Genomic DNA, 21,887 nt, shown 5'->3' with positions numbered 1-21,887 from the left:
ATTCATGACTGTAAATGGGAAATAAAAAATACAGAAAGAAGAAAAAAGATGAAGAAGTAGATTCCAAAATGGTCGGTTTACTTAAAATTTGATTTAATAATAATTTCTTTAGTAAGGCTATATTAGGTATTTAGATAGGTTATAGAGTAAAAATTAAAAAAAAAAAATTTAAATTTCAGTAATAAGTTTATTTAGTAAAAAACTTAATAAGTAGTCTAATGGATTTAAATAGCCCAACCCTTTACATTGATCTAATTTTAGACGCTGCATGAAAAATGCCAAATTTTATAAATTTGACACCATTTGTAATCCCTTAAAAGTTGCATCAAGGATGGTGATATGCCTTACCTACAAAAGCACTCAGGGATAAGCCCTCTATTTTAAAGCAGAAATGGAGCTATTTTATTCTAGCATTCCCAAAATGTTACTCAAGGTTTAACGAAGGCCAATTGTGACGGTAAGTCTTTTGGCTTGGGACAAACCATGTGCAGTGAAAGACACTGCCCATACTAAGGCTACATTCTATCGTCAAAACTAGATCATAATGTAGCCTTAGATTTTACTTCTAGCATGAAACTAGAGTTTTAGTCACCGCTGATATGTTTTGAGTACCAACATGTTCATAATTCATAGAGAATATTTATAAGGGATGAAACAGGAATCAAACAGAGATAATATGGGCAATCTTCAAGCGACTGAAGTTTTTCCTACTAAAAAGGGGTTAGGACGAAAGTAGGGAGCATATATCGATGGCTTTCTATAGCCTTTGAATAATATAATACAAATTTTGGGAATTTGGACGTCCCTTACATTCTTGAATAGCCCCTGTAGTCTTCATATTGCTCCATGAACTCATCATTGAACTTCTTGAAACTCTCCATGATTGCTGGCATGTCCTCCTCAGCCGGTAAAATTGTTGTCCTTAAATGGAAGACCCTGTATAGAAAATTTAATCCTTAAGAGAGAGTTGCATTGAGTTATGTGGCTCACCAAAATTGCAAAGATGTTGCAGTGGCTTGGTAAAAGAGAACCAACAGGTAAATATCCTTGAAAAGAATCTTTCAGATTCTATAGTAAAGAATACTTCTCATAAGGGATATTTGAGAAGAAAATGTTTAATGAGTAATTACCCTTCTTTCTGTCCAAATCCAGAACCAGGGACAGTAGAAATGCCAGTGGCTTCCAAAAGCCGGAGACAGTAGAAAACATCAGGAACTTTTCCTGCCCTCTTAGCAGCCTCTATTGCTTTTGGAGGTAGGCGTATTTGAGGGAATGAATACATGGCACCTGAAAAAAATTGCCTCGACTCTCATACCATAACTAGCTACTAAACCTTTGAGGAGTACCACAAATGCAAAAGTTACCTTCCGTGAAATTGCAAACCACATTTCTGCAACTGTTGAATCCATCAGTCATCATTCTTGCTCTTCTCCTCAGTGATTCAAGGATCCCTTTACTGCATGTTTTACAAGTCATTGAGAACTGTCATTCACTGCTCAAAAAGATCACCACTTTGATGCCACGGTGGACATCACAATTCCACAATCCCAAAATCTCCTGTGCTTTTAACTTTTTGGTTCTTTGCACTGATTAGCATTTATAGAAGAATCTGGTTTATCAATCATTAAAATTACTCATTCAATAGTTTCTTATGTATGAAAAATCTTTTGCAAAAGGATGGGAATAAGTATATTGGAATTTAGAGCTCCAATTGATGGCAACAAATATTGATCACTGAAATGATGAAAAAACGTTTCTGGAGTTCACTTCTGCAGAAAGCAAGAGACAACAGTATCGACTTGTACAGAACTAAATTTAAGTGGATGTACCTTTCCCTAACAAACTGTTCATATGAAATATCTCCAGGCTTGAGCGGGTTAACCATCAGTCCCATCTGTAATCAGAAAGAGGATAACATTTTTCTCACTGTTAATAAATTACTGAGCAGAGAGCATCCAGCTTCACTCATAATATTAAATATAAAAAGTCTAGCTGCAACTCACAAATATCTGTGCAGGGACGTTTGGGCTCAGTGCTATAGACGCAATCTTATAAATCTCATCAACCGTCTGCAACAAAGAATGGCGGAAGCTAGGATCAAAATGAACAATAATAGGCTTAATTACTGTTTAGAGTTGAAGAATCATAGCCGTGCCAGATCAATATGACCATGAAAAAATATTAGATAAAGCACATTGTAGAGACCTTAGGGGGAATATTAGTCATCTCAAAATATCCACCACGTTGTCCACATTCACCCCAATATCCTTTCGAGACAGTGTGGAAAGAAACAAGCTGAACCTCCTTGCTGAAGGGCGGCCCCATATCCATCAAAACCTTCCATTGTTACAAGGAAAATGTAACATCAATCAATACAAGCTGAAACTCCAGGTAAATACACAGACAGTCAGAGTAACAGAATAAAAAATGTACCTTTTTAGAACTAACAAAGGGGCGCTCATCCTGGTAAATGTTCTGCTGATAAACCTCGTCTCCAAGTAACACTAAGTTCTCTTGATAACAAAATCGCAATATTTCTCTTAGATTAGCTTCACTAAGACACTGACCGGTTGGGTTGCCAGGATTAATAATCACCATTGCTCTAACCTGATATATTGTCCAACATGAGAAATTCAGATTGGTGGAGTTAAACATTACAGGAAAGCAAAGTCAGTGGTTTAGTACAAAATGTACACAAAAAGAAAGTAGAATATTCTAAAAAATCCAGTAAAGAGAAGGAACACAACAAAAAATATCCCGTGATCAATGAATGAATGCTAGAGAAAAAAAAAAATTCCAAGAACTTGCACAGAAAACTTTGCTTTTCTAGTATCCAAACCATAAATTAGAAAGAAATCCACCAAACCATAACTGGCTCATCAAATTACGTACAGTTCCACTAATTCCATTCATTTATCCAGTTCTCTGGTACCAGCAGAACAAATTTCCCATATTCTTTGAAACAAACAAGAGGAAAGGCATGCTTACCGTAATTCCTTTAGAACGAGCCTGTGCAACTGACTGCTGAAGGTCATTAAGATCAAGACCCCAATTTGCTGTCTCTTCCAAGTAGTATGGAACAAGAGAACCACCTAAAAGAGATATGGTAGCTGAGTACAGTGGGTACTGTGGAACTGGAACCAAAACCTGGTAATTAAAAACTTTTAATTAACATATCTGGAAATGAAATTAAGGATATGTATCCTCACTTAACCAATAATACTAATCTAACAAATTCAGGCACACAAGCAGAAAAGAAGAAACGCATAATCAATTGAAGAGGACCACATGCTTTCAGTTATTGTAGAAACATATATTACCCCATCCCCTTCACCACGGATGACACAATTTAAAGTCTGCATAACTCCTTTGCTGGCACCATCAGTGAGAAATATGAGTTCTGGGTCACTGCCACAAAGAATCATCTAGCCCTTCAGTTCACAACTTGGTCACCAACGATGCTATAGTCAACCAAAAAACATAAAAATGAAGAGTGATATCGAGCATTATCACCTTGGATAACCATCGCGCCTTTCAATGAACTCTGCTACTTCCTTCCTTACACCTGGAATACCTCTGGAGTCACTGTAAGCACCTAGACATATGAAATGCGAATAGATATATAAGCATTGTAGAAAACAAGTGGGAAAAAAGAGAGAGAGTATGGGTAATGGCAAATGCAGCTTCTAAGCTAAAATGGCACCCTGCCCTGCAATATTTGGCACATAGCATTACTTACATTAGTTTCTCCTAACTCTTCAAAAATCAAAATTTTAAAAAGGAAAAAAGGAACTTGCTAACAAATTGAGGACGAGAGGAAAGCATAAATATATAAATGGAATTAGATTTCCCTAAATCTATAAATGGAATTCGATTTCCCTGCAATCCATAATGGTTGGTTAAACCCTTTTCTAAAAAGAGGATAAAATGAAAGGTGGTTCCAAGAAGATACCTAGACCCCCTGAAGTCAGGGAAAGATAATGTTTAGCTCTTGCAATTGCATCAGCAGGGAAGACAATTCCTACATTAGGATCATCTAGCAAAAATGGAGCCTGGCAAAGAGCAACCACCTGCAATTGAACTTAACCTTGGTTAAATAGTGGCAGCAAGAGCAATTCAAAATGTTCAATTTAACAGAACGTTAACCCTGAAAATAAAATTATTGCAATCCTACCTGCCGAGGGAAGGTCAATGGCCTCTGTCCTAGAGCATGAGGGTTGCCAACATTTGTAAAAATAATCTGTGGACATGAAATTGAAATGGATGGTGACATTAATTGGAGCATATTTGCGGGGGAATAACTTAAGATATAGAAACAATCAAATTACTTTTAACGATCAAAAGTAGGACTTTAACCTTAATCATCACTTTGTATGGATTATGAACACGACTAGTAATATAATGATACATATCAGTACTGAGATAGTATCGGACTTTTACATCTGTGAAAAAATTCTCACTGTGATAATACCTATTAATTAGAATCATAATACTGCTGATAAATACTCTATTCATATCGAAGGCACACAAAGAATTCAATAGACATACTTAAAACATGTAATACTACCACACTTTCATCCTACAGTACAATCAAGTTATCAGTATTTGACAGGACAAAACATTATCCAGATACTCTATCTGTAATGAGTGTCATATCGTTCCACAAACTCCTTGATAAATGCTCTAGTAATAAATTTAAATTTCAACCCAAAGGTATCCCATCAACAAACAGGAAGGTCTGTCTATTAGAATCTGAATGAATTGGACAACTAGAGAAAAACCAATCCATATATGGCAAAAAATTATGAAAAGTGAAATCCTCAGCTATTTCCAAGAACAAAGAAAACAATAATCGAGAAACTGTCCAATGCTCCTATAAATCCATTACAAACTATTTTATTGGGCTGTGATAGATGCACCACAAGACCTTATTCAGTATTGAAAAGTCAAAAGCAAGTTCAGAAAAGCCTCTGTAAAGCAGAGCCAACAAACTCCTGAAACTTAGGCACCAGCTGCATAGAACCATAATGGTAAAAGAACCTGAACAAAGCTAGTCTATACCTTCTTCCCTTCCTTCTGAAGCTCAGAAGCTCGAAGATACAACTCTCCTCTAACAGCATATTGAACCTTCTTCACGTTTTCATTCATAGACTCATAGTCCAATGCCTTTGGTGCCATGATGTACTAAACGCCTTCTTACAAGTATCACAAAATACAAAAAGACGGCAAAAATAGCAAATTATGAGTGCAGATCTGAACCAGAAAATTATAGGAAAAGCAAAACAATGGAATTATAGCAATCCAAGACAAAATGCTTTATGACAATAACATTCTACGAACAAAAAAAAAATGTTGTTATAAACAAAATATAAAGATGTGACAATTTCTTTCAATTATTTGTTAAAGGAACGTATTTGGAAACCACCCAAAATCCAATATAATTAAACTGATCATTGGGTTTATATGGAAAGTTGCAAACTCCATAAACAATAATTGTCAAGTGATTGGTGTAATTTATCACTTGCTAATTGCTATTAACCAATATAGTGAATTCCTGAGGTCACAGCAAACCAAATCACTGGACAATTACCATTATTCCTGACTGTAAAATCACATGCCAACTGAAAAGAACCAACCACATGCAAGTCGTTTGATGAAGACAAAACATATAACTGGAGGATTATACAGGTTCTTAGAAGCTTCCTCTGAGCATCACAGCTAAAACGAACGTTCTTTTGCCGTCAACAAAATAAAACCAAACAACAAATTTTGACTATTTTGAAGAAACAAAAGGGCAAAGATCAATGTGGGAAAATTGACCAATGATCATTCTTCCTACAAAATCATCAGCAGCAAGAAACATACAAATAAATAAATAAATACCCATTTGATAGTAGAAAGATTGTCAAACGAGACCCAGTTGGTTAACATAAATCAAAAGCGGAAATTTTGTTATTAGAACGATCATCCACAGTTAAAAGCAGCTAGTTACCTGGGATCTTAACTGAGAGAGTGCCTGTGGGCTAACTTCGGCTCGAGCCAATTGAATGTTTACAATTACACTGACGTGCACAGAAAAATGCACGCACCTGCTAAGCCTTGTGTTGTGTGTGTCAGCTCTCTATTTAAAGGCCTTTTTGTCAGATAAAATATAGAATAAAAATAAAAGGACTTCATATGAGACAACAGAACAAATATGCAATGGCATTACCAGAACCACTGAAAATAAAAAAAAAAAAAAGATGGATCATTGCGCTTACTGATATTAGGATTTTGATACAAAAGGATAAAGTCCATGCGAGAAGTGTGGTGTAGCTTCAACTGTGAATCATTGGCAGATATTGAGGCCTTTTGGGGTCAAGTTTTTTGCTTGGATACCAAACATTAATCTTATACAGTAGTCGCTCTCAAAATGTGTAGTGGTTGATATTAATTTGTTTGTACAATTCTCCCTGTTGTGGTTGTGGCTCGAGCAATAATTTACACGTTCATCTCATTTATTTTTATAATGTTGAGGTCCAATTTCTGATTTGATTTGGGTTCGTGTGTAATCTATGGTAAAACAACGGAAAAAAAAAATTAAATTAAATTAGAAAGCTAGGCGGCTTATACCTTGACTTATATGGAGTTATGATTAGGATAAGCACACAAGATAATAAATAGTTGGTTATATTATGAGGGAATCAATTGGGATAAGGGCTCCAACGTTAACGCTTCGGTATTTAAATAAGAATGTTAAATAGTTGTAATATTTGAACTACTATGCCCACTAGTTCCCATCTCTTAGTCAACTCTAGTGTGTGTGTGTGTGTGTAAGCATGTGTACTCTATATAATTCCCAATTTATCCTTATCTTTCATTCTACACTTTCTGTAACCCTTCATTTGTAACTACAAAAAATGAATTCCCCTAGTTCTCTTTGTTCATCAAATACTCAATTTAGTGTCTGTTCGATATGATTTATCAAAATGGTCATAAGTGTTTTTTTAATCGCATAAGTACTTTTTAATTTTTTTTCGTTGTTTGGTTGTTTTTTGAGTAAAGTTTTTGAATATTAAATAAATTATTTTGTCTCTACTAGTAAAACTCAAATTGTATTATTTTGCGAGTAGTGGATCAAAAACTTTTTCAAAAAATTAAAATGTCTAAGATATCTTTTATTTGTTTCATAATTTATTTTATTTCTTCATAATATAACTTTAAATAACTTGTCTATTAAAGTAATTTTACAATTTTCAATAAAAAGCTCAAACAACTAAAATTTTTTAGATAAAAACTTTACTTAAATAAGTTCTATTTAAAAAATTATATCAAACGGAGCTTTAGTTCAGGCTGGACACAATGTCTTCTTTAATTGCTCAACCTCTTATTTCTCTAGTCAGTTGCCAAAAAATGCCAAGATAAGAGAAAAAAAAAATTCCTATTTTCATGTTAGTTGTTTTAGCAATCTAAGACAGAAAAAATCACTTGCTCATTTGTCAGTAATTTAAACATTTTGTACGTTGCTAACTACTCAATCTCTATAATTTTTTTTTCCTCTCATTTTCTCTTATTAAAACCATGGAAAAGCCATCCAAAGAACAATTTCAACAATCCAAGCGGCAGATGGAGACATGGAGTTTTGTAAACTTGCTCACTTTTTTTTTTTTTTTGGATATGAATCGATGTTGTTTGTTGCCAATGAAGAGATGATATAATTGTTTCCAAATTGTGATTATTATTATTTTTTTGTCTTTTAAGATGGTTTAGTTGTTTTCTCACATGAAATTTACAAAAGATATCAGTTTACAAAATGAAAAAGTCTAGAAAATAAAAACTACTTATATTTTTTTTAATAATTTTGCACATAAGATAAAATTAGAATTATAATAAAAGTGATTAATGAAGTTTATTGAAATAAGATATGGGATTTAAATATCAGCGCTCAAACTTATATCAATTTACATAAGTCTCCCAAATTCCAATAAGTGCCCATTCCCCATTGGACTAGTAAGCTAATCGTTGAAGAAGACCCTGCTTGGGCTAAGGGTAGCATGGATTAGATATATAGACATATATATAAAAACTTGGGCCAAAACCCAAAATTGATGTGTGCGAAAACAAGGGAACATTATGAAGAGTAGTGATAGAGATTTTAATATTCTAGTCTCAATTCGAGTCCTAACTGATGTTCTATTTATTAATTAGATAGTAGATAAAATAATAAATAATTTTACATTAATCATTTAATAGATGAGTGTCATATAAATTGTTTAAATGATAGTTGCCACGAATCATATAATGGCAAGCGTATCCATTGAACATAATGATAAACTGAAAGTGCAGGTTAATATAGATTATTTAATACCCACACAAGTGCTTGTTCCATAAGTTTTTTTTTTTTAAAAAAAGAAAATTGTTGTTATTTGGTTTTTGTTTTAAATAGGGGAGGGCAATAATTGGTTCACTTCAGTTTTTGTCTTAAACCGATCTGAATCGATTGGTTCATTAATATATGAACAAAATATGACCTAAACTACAAATTTGAACAGAACCAAGATAATTTAGTTCGGTTATGTTCGATTTAATATTATTTAGTTTAAGAATTTTGATAATTTTTCTTTTATATAGGCTAAAATTTTGAACTTTTCACTTATATTTGAACTTTTTTTTCGTTTAATTCAATTCATTATAATCACTGCATTCATGATTCATACACAAGATTAATGTAAAATAATTTTATAATAGATAAATGTTATTGTTTACAAATTATACACACACACATACATATAAATTCAAACAATGAACCAATCGATTATGAGAATCAAACAGCTCTTGAATTTATGAACTACTTAGTTTTTACCTTAAAATCGAATTGAACTGAATTGACTACATTTAATTCAACTTTTATCCAATTGAATGCTCAATCCTTTTAGATTGAACTTTTAGAAATTAAATATATTATTTTATCTCTAGTAGTGGGAGTAGATATGTGAGAGTTTTTTTAAAAAAAATTAGTTATCTAAAATGTCAATTATATATTATATATTCTTATTTCATTCATTTTATAATAAAAATTTTAAAGACTTATTTATTAAAATAATTTTATAATTTTAAATAAAACTGTAATTCAGAACGAAACAAACGCTGTCTTGTAAAAAAAAAAAAAGCGCTAAAATATTTTACTCAAATAAATAAAAAGCTTTGCCGAACATAAACGGCGTCGTTGAGGGCAGCAGTGCCTCATGGCTCATAGTCATAGCAGGCAGGCAGCACGCAGCAAATAGCATATCAACGAACAAACGTGGGAATTGAAAAACGGAACAAGGGGACAAAATCGTAATGTGGAGATGACAGTCCGACTCTGTCTCCAAGCGCAACACGAAAGCTACGCAAAAACGGCGAGGAATGAAGACCCCTGCAGCGTTCATTTCCCAAAAACCTCCATCTCCACTTTTTCTCAAATTCACCAGCAACTGCAATTCAAAGCTCTTATGCGCCAACAGAAGCCAAACTATTCAGTGTGGACAAATCAAGAGCTTCGAGAATCAACCTCAGAAATGGAGCATTGATTTCAAGTCCGGTTCGGAGCCTATTCATTTGATCCAAAATTCTATTTCCACCGCCGCCACGTCTGCCTCGGAATCGGCTTCCAGGACTATGAAAAAGGTCTGCCTTTTTTACTGCCCCGAGACCCATTCGCTTGCTGAGCGAGTGGCTGCTCAGTCTGATGCCATTGAGCTCCGTAGCATCAACTGGAGGTAATTTTATCATTTCGCCCTCCATTTTCTTTTTCTTAATGTTTTCCTCCTTTAGTTTTGTTAGATGTACGAGGAATGGCAAATTTTTCAGGTGCTTTTAATTTTAGCCAAAAGTTATTTTTTATCCGACTAAAATGGCCAACAAAAATGGGGGAAAAAGAAGAAAAAATATATTTGATTTCTCGCTCTGTAAATCAGCTCAAAATTAGAGCTTTTGGGCCCCTGTGGTCCCGCATCTAAAAGGCGTTGTCAATTTAGTGATGATTTTTCACCAAGTATTATATGTGAAATGATTCAATCACTATTCATAAGCTTGTGCAGTTGTGCTGTGCGGTGTATTGCTACGGACAGGTTTGAATTAGACATTACTTAAGTTGCCATTCTTGGTTGTCTAAATTTGAGAAAAGCAAATGATTCAAGTTCTAGTTATTGCGTTTTAACATTTTTATGCAATTTGAAACTCTAGGAAATTCAAAGATGGATTCCCCAACTTATTTATACCAAATGCTCATGGCATTCGTGGACAGCATGTAGCTTTTCTGGCCTCCTTTAGTTCTCCGGGTAAAATTTTTGAGCAGCTATCTGTGATCTATGCGTTGCCGAAACTGTTCGTCTCTTCGTTCACACTTGTGCTTCCTTTCTTTCCCACCGGCACTTCTGAACGCATGGAGGATGAGGGAGATGTTGCAACAGCTTTCACTCTTGCTAGGATCTTGTCAAATATACCAACTTCTAGGGGGGGACCAACTAGCTTAGTGACATTTGATATACATGCATTGCAGGTTTTTTATTTTGAAATGATTTATTCCGCTAGTTAATTAGCAATTATATTTTTCTTCGATTGCTTTGCTTGTGACCATTTTCTAACTATCTCACCTGGCTTTTTTTTTTTTTTTTTGTGGTTTCTTAGGAGAGGTTCTACTTTGGTGATACTATTTTACCATGCTTTGAAAGTGCAATACCTTTGCTGTTAAATAGGCTCCAACAGCTCCCTGATTCTGACAATGTAAGATTCTTTTTCCTTTTCAGTTGGGAGATTTTAGTTTTTGAAACTCCAGAGGTAACAGTTCTTACAGCATCCACACAAGCAGAGTAGTTTTCATAGTAAATGTAAATAAGAAATATGGTTGATAAATCATATTCCTTTTCCCTTGAACTTGACAGAGTCAGATCTGTAGTTTGTCCTCCATGTGTTGACCACATTACAAACTTACTTATCAGTGGTCAAGTTAGTTTACAGTGTTTGTTTTTCTTTTTACTGAAGTTCTGCAAATAAGCACGGAGTTTGTATCTGACTAATTTTTCAACTGTAGCAATTTATATATTTGAGTCCATTCCTAAATAATAAGTGACTAAGGACTCTTCTTTTATATTTCACATGTTATTCTTGACTCCAAATAGTCAGTTTTTTCAGGTAGTTATCTTCCTGTTACTTGAAGTAGAAGTTGGACTTCTAAGTGACTTGAGTGTTTAATTTAATGAGATTAATTACTTCAAGAAAATTTGGTTTTTTGCAATAAGTTCTCTGCTCTGATTTTCTTCAGTTTTACAGATTTCCATTGCTTTTCCTGATGATGGTGCATGGAAACGATTTCATAAGCAGCTGCAGCACTTTCCAATGGTATTAAGGATGCCTTACGTTGACTTATATTGTGTTCATCATGCACCAGCATACAAAAACAGCTGTTAGAATAAATAATATATAAGCCTGAATTCTCATTCTTCCTTGGAATATAGATTTAGCGAACTAGAAAGAGAGTGATTTGTGTTTCATAGCAGACTGCAGGAATGAGGTTCTGGAAACAATGAAATTTTCACCTGTTTCTGAGACCAATATAATCACAAAAATCCAACCATGATGCGAGCATTATATATATATATATATATAAAGAGGAAGTGATAGGATGATATTTAATAAGTTACTGCACAATTTTTCCATCCAATAGGTTTTCGGTGACCTCTGGTTAAGAGCTTTGGGTTGCAAGCCTTCTAAGGTGGATGCAGTTAGGACTGTTACCTGTAACAAAGTGAATGGGTATGATTTTGTGGTCATTTGTTTGTCAAGGATATAAAGGGTGATCATATTTGAGGAGGTGTCATTATTGTATTCCTGATAGCTGTATCATCTTATTTGTTTACTAGCTTATCCAAGAGGATGATATACAATAAATTTACTTCCGATGTTGTGCCTTCTAGCTGCAATGACTTTAACAAATCTGCTTGGTTTACTTTAAGAGATTATCCTTTATTGCTCAACATAGATTTGCTTGTGTTAAGGTATTTCTAAAGATGATATTTACCCAGAACAATACTCAAGTCCTTTCAACTTAGTGCTGCTTAACATTTTGTTATATTTCTGTACTAGGGTGCCTGCATAGATTTTTCACACTATTGATACGCAGATTGTTTGTAATAAAGTTCGGGATGGTAACCAAAGGATTGTACGCATTAAGGAGGGAGACCCTCGAGGACGCCACATTGTGATTGTTGATGATCTGGTTCAATCAGGTGGCACTCTAATTGAATGTCAGGTATATAACTTTTTGTTCTGTTTTGTACATTTCCAATTTCTACCGTATTAGTCCTCATACAGTTTTGAGATCTGGATTATAATTCGCCACAGGGAACTAACATGATTTGAGTATAAAAGAATATGAGGCTTATAAGCTCCTAAATTTGGGGTACTAAAGGTTTCCATCTTAGTTGCTTTTGCATTTTAGAAGTTCATTGGTGTAAAAGTTACGGTGCATTGTTTGTAGTTCTGCGGTAGAAACCTGCTTTATGGGAACCAGATAGGCTCATGATTACACAATTTGTTGCACTGGTTTCCTGTTGGATGGTCAGAGAAAATGATCATAGATTCGCATCTCCAAATTGTTGATTTTTAGAGTGGCTGAACTTCAAAATCACGAAAGCTTGAATATAGGATAAGATTGTGTTTTATAGTTTGCGGATGTGATGAATGACTTGATTTAATGCAAAGATTGACAACCCAAAACAGTATTGCTAACCTTTTATTACCTTGATGTCTTTCTAGAAAGTGCTAGCAGCCCATGGAGCAGCAAAAATAAGCGCTTATGTGACGCATGGGATTTTTCCTAACGCGTCGTGGGAACGATTTGAACAAGATACTGGAGGTATTGCATGCATAGACTCAGTTACATTTACATCTTAAGTCACACTACTGTTGTCATTGTTTTTACTTACCATCTTTCTAATTCTCTTTCCGTTTCTGCAATGCTGTTCAGTAACCTCGCTTCCTTTCTATTCTGTTTATTTACGTAGGAAAACCTGAGTCTGGCTTGACCTACTTCTGGATTAGTGACTCCTGCCCAGTGACTGTAAAAGAGGTTATGAGCAAACCACCATTTGAAGTTCTCAGTCTTGCGGGTTCCATTGCATCTGCTCTACAGATATAAATTTGTTTTGAAATATCTAGTCATATCATATATAGAGAAGTTCCAAGCTGATTTTGAAGGAGCAATCTCACCAATGAATAAAGAAAAACAAAAGAAAGCGGCAGAGATATATTATTTTTGGATACTCGTTTGCTTTTGTTTATTCAAACATTTACCGGTGTTTTGATCGGAATCTGATTGAATAAAATCAAACTATTATGTGGTTTTTTATCCGATTGAATAAAATCGCCTCTCATATTTGCCGGATGCCTATGGCTATGTGTTTGAGAGATAGAAAGGGGAATGGCGCGGCGGAAGACATCTTTATTCGTTTAACTCGTGGTTTGGATGCGGTGCCAAAGTACACGACCGACCACTGAGCAATAAATCCTTCGCTAAAAAATTAAATAAAAAATAAATGTATGCTTCTGAAAGGTCGATTGGATCCAAAGTCATTTTTGTCAAATCCGAGTCCTTTTTATAGGGCTGGGCCGTCTTTTGTGAGACGACTGTAGCAGCCCATGAGTGGCGCCATTAAAAAGATATGTTCTTTTAAACCAGCATTTAAAAGCTAAAATAATATATTAGCACGCCTTTTATTTTATAAAACCAATCCCATTATAACATGTAATTTTTAAATAATTCTGTTATTTTCTAGGAATACCCACTAAAATTATTTATCATCATCCTTGTTGACTGGCAGTCTATGAAGCTTTCAATTTTACGGTAAATAAACATTGATGTCAAATCGGAAAAATTAAGTGGGGATTCATCATGTTTAGTATTAAGTGAGATTGAAACAAAGACTTGCATTAAACGTTTCCACTAATTAAAAAAAGATACTTCTAATTGAGTTCCTTCCCCTATACATATTCTAGATTGAATTCTATTGGTTTATATGCAATTAAATTAAGTTGCTAGTAACTAACATATTAGGATTTCAAATACGATGGATCTGGGAAGTAAAATTATTTGAGTTATACTTATTATTAATTTGTCTCTAAAAAAGTATGCTATTTTGTCGTTAATGGTAAATTGACTGATGGTATTTAAGTAATATAAAATTTAATTAAGGGTGGGGTTATTTGAATCCACCAATTTCTTTTTTATACCCGCTTTTTAATTAAGATTTTTGTTATCTAAATAATTTTTTTTTAAAATTACTTAAGTAACTCTCTCTTTTATTTTTTTTCTGAATTTTACAAATTTTCATCAATTCATTATATAATATTCTTTTAGTTACAAATTATCCGTATCATTAACTTAGGGGGACAAAATCCACAATTTAAAAATAAATATTAGTAATTTTTTATCAATCATGAAAGCTATTAAATATCAAGAAATTAATTTTTACTACGCACAAAAGCTAATGAATATATATATATATATATAATTATCTATAGAAAGCGTGACATATAGATCATGATATTCTAAAAAAGATAAAAAAATAAATCTAAAAGAGAGTGAAATTGAGTGTTTAGTTATAAAATGTGAGAGCAGGGAGAAAATATGTAATTGTAAGATAGAGAGAAGGTGATTTGTAAATGGTAATTTTGAGATTTTTTTAAATTTTATATTTTTAATAATGAATTTATTTTTAAAATGAGTGTATAAAAGAATTTGATGGGTTTAAATATCCTATCCTTTAATTAATGTGTGCAGCTATTATCACCCATATAAAATCCTCTTAAAATCCCTTTCCTAATTAAACCCCATCAAATAATAATGAAAAATATATTATTTCTATATGTGATAGATTTAGGCTTTGTTTGGGATTGAGGTTGTGCAGCTGTAATTTTACAGTATTAAAGTGTTTAGTAAACATTATCCGCTGTAACTTAGAAAATATATTGATATAATTAATCTATTATATCTTTAATAATCTTGTCAAAATTATTATTTAAAAAATATATTTTTTACACATTATTACCTTTTGTTTCATAGTTACGGTTTTTTTTTTTATTGCAGCTGTAATTTAAAAATTACAGCACTTCAATTCCAAACAAGATTTTATTTTTCTTGTTTACAGTTGAAAGTAAAATGTATTGATTTCAAATTCTTACTTTAATCATTCTTGTAGCTTGGAAATAATATTTAAATTACTGGATGTTAACGATGCTTTGCGATACCTCTTTGCTTTGATAAACAATGGAAGAACTGGTGTTTTAAAAGGTAACTGTTCATTTTTTTAAAATTGTAATTTTAATTAAGGATAACATTGTAAATACATAAGTGGAGTTTTATAAGAAACAATAAAGGGGTGTTGAAAACTCCACTCTATTTAAAAAAAGATGTAAAAAATAATTTACCGATTCAAACAGCCTCAACCCTTTAAAAAAGCCTTTAATTTTCTGTTAAACCCTTTTTTTGATTTATGATTTTACCACCGACCAAAATCACTACAAAAAAAGCGCAAATAATTCCTTCTCCTTTCCCTTTCGAGAAAAAAAAGAAAAAAAAAAGCTTCACCTTTCAAAACTTTTTGTGTACCCACGTACAACGCAAATGAAAGAAACAGAACTATGACAATAAGAAGAAAAAAAATGATAATAAAGACCATCCTTAGTGAAATATTTTTCTTCCCAAAATATATTTTTTTTCGTAATTGGATTTAAAAACTCTATTTTGATTCACAAGAGAAGCTGAATAATAGACTACTTCCAATCCAAGTAACTTGTAAAAGAGATTTTAACCATTATCTTTTTATAAGACTTGAGGATTAGCTGTAGGGAGAATATTTCCCCTATGAAGTTTTAAGTAGCAAAAGACTACTTTGGATCTATTGAGGGGATATCTTCACGGGGATTTATGGAGGGAGAACTGAATTAGGATTATTCATATAATATTAAAGGGCGTTGATAGAAATAATATGATACTGCAATTAATTTAATGCAGCATGTTTAGAAAGAGGATCTTGAAGAGGATAATAGAGTGTGTTAGTAGCACCATAATCCAATAATATTAACGCTTATTTAGACCTGAACATCTACTAAATACAATAATCCACGATTAGGAGGAGGGTAACAGAAAAGAATAAACATAAAAACCAAAGTTATCTTATTGGTACTTCAATTTTTTCGAGAAAACTTACATTGATCCACCATCCAGACCAGTAAACAACTACAGAAGAAGGGAAATTGGATTACGAGACCAAGTATAAGAAAAGGAAAATGCTGTTAAGCTCAATTTATACATGTACAGACTTTTGAAAGGAGGAACCACCAAAAAGACCTGTAATTATTCCCCTACTGTTTTCTTTCACTCTCACGGTGTTCACTGACTCCTCCGACTCAAACTTACAACAGAGTGAGAACCTCCGACTCAAACTTACAACAAAAACCAGATGCCCGACAAGAACGCCACTTACTTCAACTTGTGAGAAATCTTTATGTAGTTAAGGAGCCTTTTGAGAGCCTTCCCACTATCAATGGCCTCCCTGGCTCTGTCCATTGCCACTGATACATCCTCTGCACCATCACATCCCAGCAAATGATCCACCATTCCGGCATTCAAGACAATTCGATCATATGTAGGTCCTTTCTCACCACGAAGAGCTGCCAAACCCAATTCAATATTCTTTGAAACCTGAAAATGCAGAAATGCAGTCACTTGAAACAAGTACACAAGAGTACAAGCAATCGAGGACACCAGTTTTGAAAAAACACACATGCACACAGAGGGAAAAAAAGAAGAAGCTAAGATTAAAATAAGTTAGACATAGCCGAAGGATTCCAGTTCATTGTTAGCAGGTGTAGGTTTTGGAAGCATGTTACTTTTGCTACAATAGAGGTCTCCCATGAACTTCAAAAGGCAGGGAAACAGCTATAAATTGGAACAAGTTTTCATTGGTAATACAGCAGCTATGACCATCATACAAAGATTTAACAGTAAAAAAGAAAATTTACCGATCTATCAGCTCTTGGAGTGTTGGTGGGCTCAAAACCATAGTTACTGGCATTGACCTCGAGGTTGAAACTCTGGCGTGACACCCCTGCAATACCAAATTTGAGGTTACAATATTGATGCTAGAAATATAGTACATGAACTTCAAGCAATTCAATAGGCGGGCTAAGTTATACAAACCATCTCCTTCAAAAGTAGACTCCACATTCAGTGAACGGAACCCTGAACAATAGTTCACAGGAAGTCCTTTTGATGCATTTACTGAGCGCAATCTTGTTGTCATTGAGAGTGCCCCTTCTTCACCCTAAACCAACACAAATTCAGACAATAAACAAGTCATTTATTCCCATGTTACTCAATTGGTGCATTAATATAGGTTTCAATTAAGCCCAACCATCCTATTGGTATAACTAGCAATTCCAATTTAAAAATGATCTTGAAGATAGATGTTTCAAAATTAATAATTGGAAAGTTCAATCATGTATGAAAGGAAAAGTTTCAACCTTCACCACCAAACCAGAATGAACACCTCTTCTTTTCATAAGCATCAAGAGGGGTTCCTCATATCCTTCATGATAGAATCCAGCAACAATTGCTTCTCTTCCCTGAGCCTGTTGAAAAAGCAATACATTTTGGGTAGTCAGGCTCTAAAAACTATATAAGAAATATTAGTTATTATCCAGAAAAAGAAAATAAAGTGTAAAGAAACATATGTATGTAACCGTGACATTCTGCACCCGATAATGGCTTCAGATTAAAGTATTTCACTATTTGGAAGCAAGGAAACAAAAAATTACATCAGGAACATCCTAAGCAGAAAAGATTCTAGACTAGAAGTTTGACAGATAACACATAACAAAGAGTCCAATCAATAAACTATGTGGCTCACCCTGACAAATTGCTGAACCTTTTCACTTGTTGCTACTGGGGGACGTTTCTTTATGTGCTCCCTCAACCCAATTAAGGAATATCTGCAAAAGGAAAAGAATCATTTTTGCAACTTTATCAGTTCCAGAAACAAATTATATTATTCAGCTGTAACACAGTAATTAAAGAGATATCCGTACAGAGATGGACGAGCTTCACGCAGACTTACATAGGCAAAACCGATCTCCTCGTCCTGAGACAACAGTTATGAAAGTTAGGACACGAACTGGGGGAGGGGGGGGGGGTATAAAGATGAAATTGCAAACTAGTATCCATGAAACAAAAAAAGACCTCAAGCAGTTCTTTTGCCTGCAGGACAGACAAGTTTGTACTAGCTCCCATAAATTTCAGCATCTGTTCTTCTGTAACACCTCCCTGGAGAGAACAAGACCATTCAAATAATCTGCACTTAAAATGTTATGAGTTAAGAATATAAGAAGCACAGTTTTCAAAACATCAGCACTCGGCATCTAAGAGAAATCTACATGAGAAGGACTATTTCCACAACAGGACTAATCAAAACGAGCAAAACCATAAAGACTCTTTTATTATGTCAGAACCATTACAAAATGTACTTTTCCCTTAAAGGCTGGAACACATGACTGAACTTCAAACTTAAGCAGATATTTTTCAAGATTTGCGAGGAAAAAAAGAACAGTTAACAAGCTAGTGTGTTCACTATTGCTAAAAGTGTCACCTTAGGAGGCATCCATTCCGCACCATGAAGCAAGCAGGATTCACCATAACAGGATCTAACCGCAGCAACAAACAATGTACTCCTAAAGAAACGTGTGTTTCCATCATAAGGTTCTCCATAATGTGTCAATGATTTAACATCAGCAACTGGTGGAGGACCTATCATCAGTTGAAAAACTAGATTAACAAGAAAGTACACAAGTTGTTTTCTAAAAATCAGTATTGAAAATCAAACACATACCAAGTTCATCATCAAATGCAAGGCAATACGCTTTTAATTCTCGATCAGTTTCTCTATTCATACGCTGACCAATTAAAAATGCTGAAAGCAACGACTCACTCACTCCTGGGGCTTTGTTATCCACTTGCAGCGGAAGAACGTCTCTAAGAACACCTTGGACTTCCTCATACCCAAGGTGACCTCCAGCCAAAACTTCCCTAAGGGCACCAACCAATCTCATTTCTCGAGGGTCATTGCCACTGTAATGGGGCCCAATTGAGCCCCCTCCACCCATTATCGATCCTTCAGGATCAGCTATAAAGATTACATCAGGTGGGAGTGCGCGCATGAGCAGTGGCCAGAATGTGTTCATTGCCCGCCTTTCTCCTTCACTCCATTGGGTTGCCTCTGGAAAGGCATTTGCACGTATTGTCATTGCAGAGAAAAAAGCCCCGATCTGTGCTTTGGAAACTTCCTCTTCATCTTTGAGATCCCCCTTAGCTAAAATACAGGAAAATGGAACAAGCAACTTAATTACAACTAACTGAGGGTACAAGCAACTTAATGATCTTCGACATCTTAGTTCACAAAATAAAATCAAAGGCCAAGATAAATAAGTATCACAGAGCACAACGCTAGCCAAAATTCAAAAAGGAAAAGGAAGGGCTAACCTGATCTCAGAATTGTATCCAAAACCTTAAAAGCCTCATCCTCTCTAAGTGGCCTGGTCTGTGTGGGGCCCGTGCAAACTTTAGCTTGAGCTTCAAGCAATGTCTGATTCGGCTTTGGCAACTTGGAGCTCCGATACGAAGAAGAAATCGCCGGATTTATGATATCAGATTCTTTAAGCCCCAATTGGTCGATCAATGCTGAGTCAAGATCAGCTTTGACGGTCAAACGAATTCTTCTACCAATCAAACGATTGCCGTCTGTTGAAGAGAATTGCCGAGAGGCCTGGAGTCGCCGGTGTGTGAGATAATGAGTCTTTGTGATTCGAATTGAAGGGATTAAGGAGAAAGAAGGTTCTGGATTGAGCAGCGTATTCATCTTCCTCTCTCTCTGTTCAGCTTCTAAGTAATTGTTCTTTGTTCGATTGTGGCAGCAGAAATGAGAAAAAAAATTGGATTTCAGTTTTGGTTGCTGGTCGCCGTTGGTCGTTCCAATGCAAAATATTTTTATGCAACTTTGTACTTTGCGACTTAAGCAGTTACCGTTCGGCGTTCGATTTATGCAGCCGCTTGATTCGGGTCTAAACATGCAAGTCCGGTCCGATTCCTATCTAGCCTATGGATAGCTAAATCTTCAATGGGTTTGGCGCTCCATAAGACCCACTTTAAATTGTAAATTTTAAATAATTTTCAAAAAATAGCAGAAAGATAATTTTTAAAATTTTAAATTCTTAATGGGGTAGGATTTAGTTTTATATTTTTCATCCCACCCCAATCTCTATTATATAAATATTTTTTTAATTTTTATTTTATCACAATATTAGTTAATAATTTTTTTATTTTTATCTAATATAAATAGACTATAACTAATGTAATTCTTATTTAACCCTAAAGTATTGTTATATTTTATTTTCTCTCTTAAGGTATTGCTCTCTTTAAACAATTTTTAATTTTGATACTATTTCAAGATATTATTTTAATTTTTTAAATTTTTTTAAATAATTTAAATACCATATAATATAGTGATGATTTTATTTGAGTCTCTAATTTTTAATTTACTTAAATCATATATCTATTTTTACTACAAAATAAATAAATAGAGAATGGAGTGTGGATGAAAAAATCATTCCTTACATGATAATTTTCCATCCCTATCTTCACCCAACTAAATTTATTGAGAAATAAGGTGGAAAATGATGGTGAAATTTTTAATGGGTTGGAAAATATGATAGACCTCCCCACCCTCACCCCACACCGTTAACATACTTAGTTTAGTCTTTTTGGGCCCAACCCAAGCATTTATCTCTAGTTCATAGGGTTCTTGGGCCACCTCAACATGTTCTTTTTCCTTCAGTTCCGCCTTTTTTAGCTAATTACTATATTTGTTTTAAGCTACTAAACGTGTTTACTAATTAGTAATTGTAATAGGCCGCAAATGAAATGACGAATAAAAATTATAATAAGTTATTTGCTTGAGCTGTGGAAATCAAAGTCAGAGCTGTTTGTATTTCCATCTATGTACTTATTTTATTTAAGAATCAAAATTAATTATTTAAAGTTATTCAAATACCCTTAGTTAATTACTGATATTTTATTATTGTTTATTATAATCATTATTATTATTAATATTATTGTCATCATTATTATTATTATTAACAACAATTATTAGAATAGGAATAATAACAAAAATTTAATAATATTTTAATTGAGGACAAAAGTGGAATTACTAAATTTAAGTGAGATAAAATGATGAGTTCAAAGAATGAGAACTTAATTATCAATCCTCCAATAATCAAGTTCCCATTTCTTAATCCCAAAAGAGGTGAGACCCACATATTTCATTTTCATTCTCCTTTTTTATTTTAACAAGTAAATATCGTCAATCATTCATATTCCAAATTCTTCAACTAATAAATTCATATTCAATATTGATGTTAGTTGTTTTAATTTTTAATAACTTAGATCTTACCGTAATGATTCTTATTAATCTTAAACCGTGTGTGTATATATAATAATAAACAGTTAATATTTAATTACCTATATAATTATCAATCATGATTTTCTAAAAACTCAATATAAAAATGATATCAACATTTAGTTCAATACCTATTGGACTTGTAATCTAATAGTAAATAGGCTCTATTGTTATGTAATTACACATATTTATAGTTTACTTACCTTATATGTGAGATCAGGGAAACTTTAGAATATATCAGAGGTACCATGTCGACTATACAATCAGTAAATGATGTTATGACATGTGTGCATTTATTTTAAAAAATCATCATTAAGTGGTGGTTATATTAAACTCAACTACACATGTCATGTATATATC

General features: G+C 33.7%; 3 protein-coding genes across 6 annotated transcripts; 1 reads left to right on the top strand and 2 right to left on the bottom strand.

Moving 5' to 3' along the window:
• Window positions 1-535: 535 nt before the first annotated feature.
• Window positions 536-6,627, bottom strand: LOC18045691 (glutamate--glyoxylate aminotransferase 2). Of its 3 annotated transcripts, none has more exons than XM_006438213.2 (15): window positions 6,261-6,627; window positions 5,993-6,121; window positions 5,062-5,195; window positions 4,175-4,240; window positions 3,953-4,070; window positions 3,514-3,595; window positions 3,321-3,408; window positions 2,989-3,147; window positions 2,434-2,607; window positions 2,206-2,337; window positions 2,004-2,069; window positions 1,830-1,894; window positions 1,365-1,456; window positions 1,131-1,287; window positions 536-936 (listed from the first exon to the last, which is right to left on the bottom strand). In XM_006438213.2, exons 3-15 carry the CDS (start codon window positions 5,176-5,178, stop codon window positions 807-809), a joined length of 1,446 nt encoding a protein of 481 aa, XP_006438276.1. In that variant the 5' UTR covers window positions 5,179-5,195; window positions 5,993-6,121; window positions 6,261-6,627; the 3' UTR covers window positions 536-806. The 3 variants fall into 3 exon arrangements, with proteins under 3 accessions (XP_006438276.1, XP_006438277.1, XP_006438274.1); XM_006438214.2 differs by having other exon boundaries at window positions 5,062-5,192; window positions 5,993-6,133; window positions 6,261-6,625; XM_006438211.2 differs by having other exon boundaries at window positions 5,062-5,192; window positions 6,261-6,625.
• A 2,629-nt stretch (window positions 6,628-9,256) lies between these two features.
• LOC18045690 (ribose-phosphate pyrophosphokinase 4) lies at window positions 9,257-13,493 on the top strand. The gene is made up of 7 exons (XM_006438208.2): window positions 9,257-9,740; window positions 10,207-10,522; window positions 10,651-10,746; window positions 11,293-11,361; window positions 12,143-12,271; window positions 12,778-12,877; window positions 13,026-13,493. Exons 1-7 carry the CDS (start codon window positions 9,388-9,390, stop codon window positions 13,157-13,159), a joined length of 1,197 nt encoding a protein of 398 aa, XP_006438271.1. The 5' UTR covers window positions 9,257-9,387; the 3' UTR covers window positions 13,160-13,493.
• A 2,679-nt stretch (window positions 13,494-16,172) lies between these two features.
• On the bottom strand, window positions 16,173-20,157 carry LOC18045689 (anthranilate phosphoribosyltransferase). Of its 2 annotated transcripts, XM_006438207.2 has the most exons (11): window positions 19,556-20,157; window positions 18,906-19,385; window positions 18,666-18,823; window positions 18,260-18,343; window positions 18,109-18,161; window positions 17,931-18,012; window positions 17,545-17,652; window positions 17,222-17,345; window positions 17,044-17,129; window positions 16,453-16,723; window positions 16,173-16,421 (listed from the first exon to the last, which is right to left on the bottom strand). In XM_006438207.2, the coding sequence occupies exons 1-10, from the start codon at window positions 20,139-20,141 to the stop codon at window positions 16,502-16,504; spliced, it is 1,983 nt and encodes a 660-aa protein (XP_006438270.1). In that variant the 5' UTR covers window positions 20,142-20,157; the 3' UTR covers window positions 16,173-16,421; window positions 16,453-16,501. The 2 variants fall into 2 exon arrangements, with proteins under 2 accessions (XP_006438270.1, XP_006438269.1); XM_006438206.2 differs by having other exon boundaries at window positions 16,173-16,723.
• Between the last annotated feature and the right edge of the window lie 1,730 nt (window positions 20,158-21,887).

The sequence above is a fragment of the Citrus clementina genome, unplaced genomic scaffold (genome assembly GCF_000493195.1).
Source record: "Citrus clementina cultivar Clemenules unplaced genomic scaffold, Citrus_clementina_v1.0 scaffold_4, whole genome shotgun sequence".
NCBI classification, from domain to species: Eukaryota; Viridiplantae; Streptophyta; class Magnoliopsida; order Sapindales; family Rutaceae; genus Citrus; species Citrus x clementina.
The sequence above is the reverse complement of the archived record's forward strand: the minus strand, read 5'-3'. Positions and strand labels throughout refer to the sequence as shown.

Bases quoted from the DNA above. Each gene is read 5' to 3' on its own strand.
- LOC18045691 (XM_006438213.2), bottom strand. From the start codon at position 5,178: ATGGCACCAAAGGCATTGGACTATGAGTCTATGAATGAAAACGTGAAG. The intron at 1,895-2,003 runs GTGAGTTGCAGC...TTCTGATTACAG, and splicing joins ACGTCCCTGCACAGATATTT to ATGGGACTGATGGTTAACCC. The intron at 937-1,130 runs GTAATTACTCAT...TTTTCTATACAG, and splicing joins GGATTTGGACAGAAAGAAGG to GGTCTTCCATTTAAGGACAA.
- LOC18045690 (XM_006438208.2), top strand. From the start codon at position 9,388: ATGAAGACCCCTGCAGCGTTCATTTCCCAAAAACCTCCATCTCCACTT. The intron at 9,741-10,206 runs GTAATTTTATCA...TTGAAACTCTAG, and splicing joins CTCCGTAGCATCAACTGGAG to GAAATTCAAAGATGGATTCC. The intron at 10,523-10,650 runs GTTTTTTATTTT...GTGGTTTCTTAG, and splicing joins TTGATATACATGCATTGCAG to GAGAGGTTCTACTTTGGTGA.
- LOC18045689 (XM_006438206.2), bottom strand. From the start codon at position 20,141: ATGTTTAGACCCGAATCAAGCGGCTGCATAAATCGAACGCCGAACGGT. The intron at 18,013-18,108 runs GTACGGATATCT...TTCCTTTTGCAG, and splicing joins CGTGAAGCTCGTCCATCTCT to ATATTCCTTAATTGGGTTGA. The intron at 16,724-17,043 runs GTAAATTTTCTT...CTGCATTTTCAG, and splicing joins CTCCAAGAGCTGATAGATCG to GTTTCAAAGAATATTGAATT.